The sequence below is a fragment of the Neolamprologus multifasciatus genome, chromosome 8, assembly GCF_963576455.1.
Source record: "Neolamprologus multifasciatus chromosome 8, fNeoMul1.2, whole genome shotgun sequence".
NCBI classification, from domain to species: Eukaryota; Metazoa; Chordata; class Actinopteri; order Cichliformes; family Cichlidae; genus Neolamprologus; species Neolamprologus multifasciatus.
Window position 1 is genome coordinate 24,704,389 of NC_140446.1, and position 8,512 is coordinate 24,712,900.

Genomic DNA, 8,512 nt, shown 5'->3' on the forward strand with positions numbered 1-8,512 from the left:
ACAGACACTCTGAATTCTTTATTAAAATCCAGTCCAATGCATACATGCATCAGTTGAGCTCATGCCTTGTTTTCTTACTCGAGTTGTTAATTATTCAATAAATTAGTTTGAATTAAATACAGAGCTTTATTTTTATTTTACACACAGCCATGACGGAGCATACAGGAACCCGATGCATAGCATTCTAGAAGTGCAAAGAATCAGCCGCAGATGTGCCACAGATACAGTATATAGATTAGAGACCGCAGAGGAAGGAAGAATAGAAGATGAGATACTCAGATTGGACCTCAAACTGAAGAGTAATAATCACGACCACAGAAACAGAAGAGTTCACTGATGGTTCTGTTTGTGTATACGATGTTAAAAATGCAGTGAAGATGAAAGCAGGCTGATGGTGAGTCTGACCGTGCGTCTTCTCTAACGTCTGGAAGCGTAATAAAATAGGAAGTGACATCATTGGGTGACTGCTTTGCTCTTGCAACATTATAAAGATAATCCCTCCTGGCAGTCGGTCCCTCCAAAAGCCCAGCCGTCCTCTCCCCTGCTCTAATCCAGGATCAGGGATTGGCTGCTGTGGCTCAACACCGCTCTAATCTTTGTGGTCCGCTCGTCGGCCAAAACACGCCAAAGCAGGTAGGGCCACCCTGCGACCCGCTTGTTAAAAAAGCTAGTTCTTCTTTAGGTTAGTGTTCTTGATAAAATAATGTTATTTTTAAGTCTACATATTAAAAGCCTGTACACACAAATAATAGAAAAATAAAAGACTGCGTTCATTTCGCCTCTGGACAGGTTAGCAAAGTATTTACTATCATTTATCTGAGTCTAGTTTTATAGACAGTCACAGGACATCATAAGCACAGCTGAAGTTAAGGTTGCTGCACGATTCTGGGGAGGCTTCCAAGGCAAGAAATGCTAAAATAGCTCATCAGGTTACAAGGTTTTAATCAAAAAGCCCTCAAAACCACTCCAAACACTTTGGCCTGAACAATTTGTTCTTCCTCAGAGATTGCTACCAACACTTCTTCTTTGCTACTTTACATCACGTAAAGGTGCATTTGAAGAGAATGAAGCTGATTACAATATACGAGTCGTTACAAGGAATGCAGGCTGAGGCGGGAAAGCAATTGGATGACTTTAAGTTTAGATCAAAATGGAGATGAGCTGGAAGGAGATTAGGATGAAAAAAAATTGATAATCTCGGGGGGGAAAAAAGAACATACTGGCCCTCCTACTGTCCGGTTAATGTAAGAGAAATAATGAGATCCAGCAGGATGGAAGATAGAGGACAAAGAGGAATGAGGGAGACATTAAGCAGGTCTATTGGTTCTTCTTGTCTTCTGGAGGAGAGTAGGGAGGAGGCTTGTCCTGGAAAGAGAGGAGTTTTGTTTTGAGCATGTGAAAGATGGTGCCATGTAAACAGAAGAGTAGGAACACACAGTGCTCTTGGATTACTGGCATTCACAGACTGAAGCTGTGGCAAACAATTGGCTTTTAACCCCATAAAACGTGGTTTTATCAGTGACTTCCACTTGCTGTAACACCTTAACCAGGTCATCTGATGTGGTTTCTGTATAGCTGCTAGCATCAGTGACTGTCTCACAGCAAAGAAAATAAATAAAGACTGGCTGACCTTCTGCAGAATGATGCAGGTAGGGATGTTTCTGATGTTAATGGCTGATGGCCAATGCCTGTGCTGATTATTTTGCTTTTATTATGGTTTTGTTGTCATTCATTGCTCTGTTTTTGTGTCAGGGGATAACACGAAATGTTACCTATGGAAAATATCTGACCTGATTTCTTTCCCACTGAAAAAAAAAATTGATGTGATAATATATTGGTTATTCATCGTTAAATGCCATATTAATGCTGATATCTGTCAACTACATTGCTACATTTCAGTGTTGTCCTTATCCTTATCTTATCCTGTCTTCCTTCTCTCACCCCAACCGGTCGCAGCAGATGGCCCCGCCCCTCCCTGAGCCCGGTTCTGCCGGAGGTTTCTTCCTGTTAAAAGGGAGTTTTTCCTTCCCACTGTCGCCAAAGTGCTTGCTCATAGGGGGTCACATGATTGTTGGGTTTTTCTCTGTATCTATGAAGTGCCTTGAGGCGACTTTTGTTGTGATTTGGCGCTATATAAATAAAATTGAATTGAATTGAATTGAATTGTTGTACATTAACCATAGCGCTGAAACAAATTACACATTTCTCCAAAGTGGTGAAGACGGCTGCATGAAGGGCATCTCCTCTCTGGAGCTTTTGTCCAGACAGTAGATTGCCCTTCTTGTTGCACGTTGAAGCTCTACTTGGAACCTTGTTAAGATCCAACCATGCAAAATATGATTTTTCAAGTGGTCTTAAACTTTGATCAGGACTGTAGCATCACACAGTTGGTGGAGATCTGCTGTCTGCGCATTAATGATATGAGTCTCACATTCCACCACATCCCAAAACAAGGTATTTTCACCCACAGAACTGCTCACTGGATATTTTCTCTTTTTTGCTTCTTTCTCTGTAAACCTTAGAAATGGTTGTAAAGGAAAATCACAAATTTCCAACACCAAAATAAAATAAAATGACTTTTTTCTACACTGGTAAATTAATCTGACTTGATGCCCCAGCTTAAATTTAGCAATACGTTTAAAAATCATGCAAATACACTGCGCTAAAATACTCTCCTCTGTATGCAAATAGGCCCTCACTTTTCAAATTACACACCAAATGAGTTTATTTTGGATCTGCAGTCACTGTTAGTATAGCAATACTAGCAATGACTACAAACAAACAGATGACAAATGGAAAGGAAACACAGCTCAATTCAAAGAGACATGGAAATTCAAACAGACTGTCTCACAGCCACTGAAAGAAAATCTTCGACAAGATTTACATTCTCATTTTAAAAAAACTTGTATAGCAGAAACATGAAGGGCAGCTCACCTGCGGCATGTACACATGTGTAGGGGGCAGTGTGGCACAGCTGGCACTCGCTGCTGCTTCAGCGGCTTTGGCCTCCGCTGGGAAAGCGAGTGAGACAAAGGAGGGGGTCATTAATTAAACATGGGTCTTACTAATAACCCCTGGGACATATGAGATGAGAGGTGCTAAACGCGCTGCAGGTACAACGGCCGATGCATTGAGAGAGAGAAAAACGGCACTTTAAAATCTCCATGACTTGCAGATAGCATTTTTCCAGCGTAAAGTGTTTTAAATATTTTGGAGATCTGACATTAGCTTATCTTTAACCTTAAATTCCTTAGTAGAAAGTCTCTGTGATGCTGAATTAAGCTCATGTGATATTAGTGCAGTGCATTCATTGTTAGAAAGCAGGCAACATGTTGCCCTTCCTACTGCTTTATGTATCCAGGCCCAAACAACACAAAGTACTTCCAATAATGTACTGTATGCATCGCTTCAAATATCTTGAGAAAAAAAAACCACTATCCACACTTTCCAAACAAATTACTTTTCTTAGTTTTCAATTTAAAATTTACTTGTAATCATTCAATAAAGGAGGATATTTTTAAAAACAATCAAGGTCCGCAATCTATATACCACTAAAAAAAAATATACTAAAGACAAAAATGATTTTTTTACAGCAGATATTTCACTTGGTGTGGCAGGAAAAAGCAAAAATATAATGAAAGACATTTCATTAACATTATACTGGGTCTTGGTAAAGCTCTCCTTTTCTGTATGTTCTGTACTCACATCTTGATGCATGCTCAATCATCCAGGTAAGTAAATATCCAAAAGTTGATTCTGTTCATCTGGACGTTGCGTTTTTCAGTGGGAGAAATGTTTCTCCCACTGAAAAACGCAACGTCCAGATGAACAGAATCAACTTTTGAAGATTCTGTACTCAAATGTTTGTACATTTATGAAATGACGAAGGTATTCTATTCTTTTCTAACAAGACCAGATCTGTTCCAACATGATATGTAAATGTTAAAGTATAAAACAGAGTGATGAACGCGTGCAGAAACTCAACATCCCTTTTTTCCTAATAGCATAATGTTTTTATTTAGGCTGTAGCTGAAGTCAGAGCTTCTCTACTGGAGATTTTCACCTGCTGCCGAGGAGGGGAGGTCTGGATCATGTGGTGGCTGCTGACCCAGAGGAGCAGAATAAGGAGGTGGAGGTATGTATGCTGCAGAGGCATCAAATGCTGGAGGAGTGGCATAGAATCCATCTGGAGTCCAAGAACAGAGAGTTGCAGTTTAGTTTTCACTTTCACAAGATGTGGATCTAAGCTGACGACAATTCTGAAAAGTACCTGGAGGAGGAGGGTTAGGGTAGGAGTAGCCGGGTGGAGGTCCTGCTGGGTACATTCCATTAGCAGGCGGAGGTGGGTAAGCGTAGGCCCCATTAGCCATGTAGGGGCATCCACCAAAGCCAGCAGTTACAGGCTGACCTCTGGATGCTGAAAATGTGAGGCAGTAAATCAATTAATGAGTCCATGAAATATCAGGAACTGTAATACATGTCTTCTGCTTTGTTAACATACCCTGAGCTGCAACCTGCAACATGTACTGGCCAAACTCTATGGCTCCTCCAGCAGCAAAGATGAGCTTGAAAGTAACACTGCCCTCCCAACCGCCTCCAAGAGAAATTCAAGAGAGGGCTTAGAGACACAAGATGCTGCATGTTCTATTACAACATAATAGGGAAAAGGTACGCCTACCTCCAGGCTCTGCATTGACTGTGCCCTTGATGTAATTGGCTCCCAGGACAGGCTGTTTGATCTCACAGCCCTTCATCAGGTAGAAAGGCATCATAAAAGACTGCAGTGCATCCCGCCCTTTAGCCAGGAAGATCACCTGGGATTAAAAGAAGAAACAGCATCATATTAGCTCAGGGGTGGGCAATCTCCGTCCACGAGGGCCGGTATCCCTGCAGGTTTTAGATCTCACCTTGGGTCTACACACCCGAATCACATGATTAGTTCGTTACCAGGCCTCTGGAGAACTTCAGGACATGTTGAGGAGCTAATTTAGCCATTTAAATCAGCTGTGTTGGTTCGAGGACACATCTAAAACCTGCAGGGACACCGGCAATCGTGGACTGAGATTGCCCACCCCTGTATTAGCTACTCCCAAACTAACCTTAAAGGATAGTAATTAGAATGATAGAGTTCTGCTCTTCTGCTCTGCTAGTACTTGATGTGAATTGTGGCACCATTATGCCAGCACAAGGCTTCGGCTAAACAAAGAGGAAGACTTGGTGGTGTTGTCACTCACCCTGTATGGAGTCAGGTAGATGCTGCCCTTCTTGCTCTTTCTGAAGGCTTCGGGCAGCCTTTCCGTGTCACAAAAAACAAGCTCCATATTGTCATGGTTCATCAGCACACTAGATCCAAAAACAGAAAGGAGACATTGGAACCAGCTGATTGTAGGAACCAGAATTCTTTCCAACATTTTTTGTGTGCATCAAAAAGAAAATCTGCAATGTTTGTATAAGCATTTGACCTACTTTCATCTTAAAAGCTTAAAATGAGATCATTGGGTTATTGTGCAACCCTCCACTGCCTTTAGTACAAAGTACTATAGGCAGAGGATTAACATGCCATCTAGTGACAGAGCTTACTACAGGTTCCGGGTTAGCTCTAATGGGTTTATCATTACACTGCAGCATGTTCTAGAAGAATCTGGCCATTATTTTGACTAATGCTAATAAACAAAACAAATACTTTAGCACAGAGGCCAGGCCAGGCCAGAGCGCAGACTGAAGGCTGTAGGCTATGCAGCTATTGCACTGCAATATATGCTCAGCTATTCCTGCAATGAGGCGAAATAACGTTTTATCCTCGATACATTAGACTTATTACAGCATTTAAAAACCACTAAACATTTATGTAATCCTAGTCTGCGGTGATGATATAACAGGCTGAAGGGCCATATTTCGGCTAACAGTCCGGGACCCGGTTCTGTAAGATGCGACGCGAATATTAGATTAGAAAAATGACGTTAAAATAATTAATATAGCCATGCTAGTCGTGAAGCATTCAGAGGTTTATTTTTGCATCGATTAGGAGCAACTCTTCAATTCGCACTATATCATATAAAAGGCTCTTTGTAAAAAGGAAAAAAAATGATACTGTAGTCAAAAATGAAAGCAAAATGATTATTTCACGGTGTTCGACAAAAGCTTTTACACATATGTTTGTTTAAAAAAAATAAGCTACCAAATGCTAAAAGTTAGAAATTCAGTGCAGCGTTTACTGTGTGGCAGGTGTGTCTGTGTGTATTAACCGAATAATAATGTTGTATTTGCAGTGCTACTGATATGTAAACTATCTCCATGACATGTCAGAGCCACATTATTTTTGAATGAGTCTGGTGTGACGCTCGTCCCAAAGAGCGGGTATAACTTATCCGTCGCTGGTTAACTGTAACGGCTAGCTAACAGCTGCTAACTGACGTTACCTTTCACTGTTGTTGATGATGACACCACCGGACTCCGAGTGATTCTGATTCAGAGTCATGTCGACGGCCCTCCAGATTGTCTGGAAAAGATTAGATACTGTTTTATTCAGTCAGAAAAACGTATCCAAAGGCCTCTCTGGATCCTCGGTGACTTCCCTCCGCGCGGATAACGGTTATTGTGATACAGAGCCAGCTGAGGTTGCCGCACCTGCCCTTCCGCCATACGCGTGAAACGCCCACCGCGTGACGTCACGCCCCTTTAAAAAGTCAGTTTGCCCCGAAGCCTTTCAAAACATTCAGTGTGATATTAAATATTTCTTTAATAAATTTACGATCAAATGTCTATGACTGAATGACGTTTAAATGACCGACACGAGCTGATATAACAGGAGAAAGTTCTACAAGGTTCTACCAATTGCAATATAGCTTCTAATAATAGTAATAATGCTAGAAAATCATCATATACGTAAGACTTTTAATGTGCCTAACTACGCCTCTACAGTTAGATGTAAATAATAATAATAATAATAATAATAATAATATTAATTAATTAAAAACAATGAAAGATTTCTTTACATCATGATGTACCAGTTAGCCTAAATAGAAATGTATTCTTACTTAATTACTATTATTAGCTTCAAGGCAGGGCCAGCCTTACCTGTTTAAGGGACAGATAATTTATTTCAAGTGAGTCACAGGCATTGACAGACAGAAGTAAGTCCAAAATTCTATTTGTAGTACAAATATGGGAAGATGATTTATATATCAAGTACTGAAATGCCTCTTACGTTATGTAACAGAATGAGTCAGGAGAAGGTGAGTGGTCAGGTTAGTCAGAAGCACCCACATCGTTGTGAAAGATGCAACAAGTGGCAAATCCATGATGTGTGTTGGCTAACAATAGTTGACATCTATGTCTGACCCTCTAAATTCCATGCACAAAGCTATTATATGCGCCAGAAAAACAAGGAACAGATAATAGATTATGCAAAGTTGTTAAATGAAACAGATGGGTCAAATGTCACCTTTCACTCCAATGTGCTAATACACAGGAGGTGATGTAATTACCCTTACTGTCAAAGTTTACTGCTATCACATGAAGCTCTAGGATGCCATCATGGAACATGTCATAGGTATTGCAGCTCATATCACTTCAGTGCTACCATAGAGGTAAACTCTCAATGCCTACACAAGCAGCTGTGTGGAAACACCTGGCTGATGATTGAAATTGAATCTAACATGATTGTATAAGAATTCTGAATAATTATAAGAACTCCATCACCTCAACATCAACATAAATAATTTTTTAATTCAAATAATTTTCAACTAAAATTCCCAAATATTCATTAGCCATGTTTTTTAATATGCTGCACACATGCTAATAGATTTGTATATTGCTTGTATATTATTAGTCTAATAAAATCAAAAGTCCTTAAGAATTTTAGTTGATTGAACATTTTATAAACCAAAGATTTTGAGATTTCATTGAAAAAAGTCATCAGATGCACTGTAAAACTTGATATACTGTCACCTTAACCGGTGCTATAAGCTAAACTAGCTTTTTTTAATCTAGCTAATTTAAAAAACGATGTAGCCACCTGAAAATAGAGAATATGTAATATAGTGAAAGCAATTACTGAAATAGTTTAAGAAAGGTACCTTAAAGTAAAGACTGAGATATGGTTTTGTATAGAATGTGATGTCTTTGTGATTGATGGTGTTAGAAATAAGGTTTCTTTTTAACATTAGTTACAATTGTATGCTCATGATGGGGTGGCTGTAGCTCAGGTGGCAGAGCGGATCAGCCACTAACCAGAAGGTCGGTGGTTCAATCCCAGGCTGCTCCAGTCTGCATGCCAAATATCCTTGGGCAAGATACTAACCCCATGTTGCTCTCCGATGCATCCATCGGAGTGTGAATGTGTATGAATGTTAGATACTTAGCACTTGAGCTTAGAAGTGCTTGTGTAGGGTGTGATTGGGTGAATGAATTAGCTGTATAAAGCGCTTTGAGTGCTCAGACAGAGTAGAAAAGCGCTATATAAGAACCAGTCCATTTACCATTACCATTTACCATGATAGAGTTGATACAC

The 8,512-nt window shown here is 40.1% G+C and overlaps 1 protein-coding gene across 2 annotated transcripts; it reads right to left on the bottom strand.

Annotated features, from left to right (window-relative positions):
- Positions 1 to 3: 3 nt before the first annotated feature.
- wbp2 (WW domain binding protein 2) lies at positions 4 to 6,665 on the bottom strand. Of its 2 annotated transcripts, none has more exons than XM_085170709.1 (8): positions 6,420 to 6,665; positions 5,235 to 5,343; positions 4,679 to 4,814; positions 4,502 to 4,594; positions 4,271 to 4,417; positions 4,064 to 4,186; positions 2,935 to 3,008; positions 4 to 1,365 (listed from the first exon to the last, which is right to left on the bottom strand). In XM_085170709.1, exons 1-8 carry the CDS (start codon positions 6,476 to 6,478, stop codon positions 1,318 to 1,320), a joined length of 789 nt encoding a protein of 262 aa, XP_085026835.1. In that variant the 5' UTR covers positions 6,479 to 6,665; the 3' UTR covers positions 4 to 1,317. The 2 variants fall into 2 exon arrangements, with proteins under 2 accessions (XP_085026835.1, XP_085026834.1); XM_085170708.1 differs by having other exon boundaries at positions 2,935 to 3,011; positions 6,420 to 6,664.
- Positions 6,666 to 8,512: the final 1,847 nt, after the last annotated feature.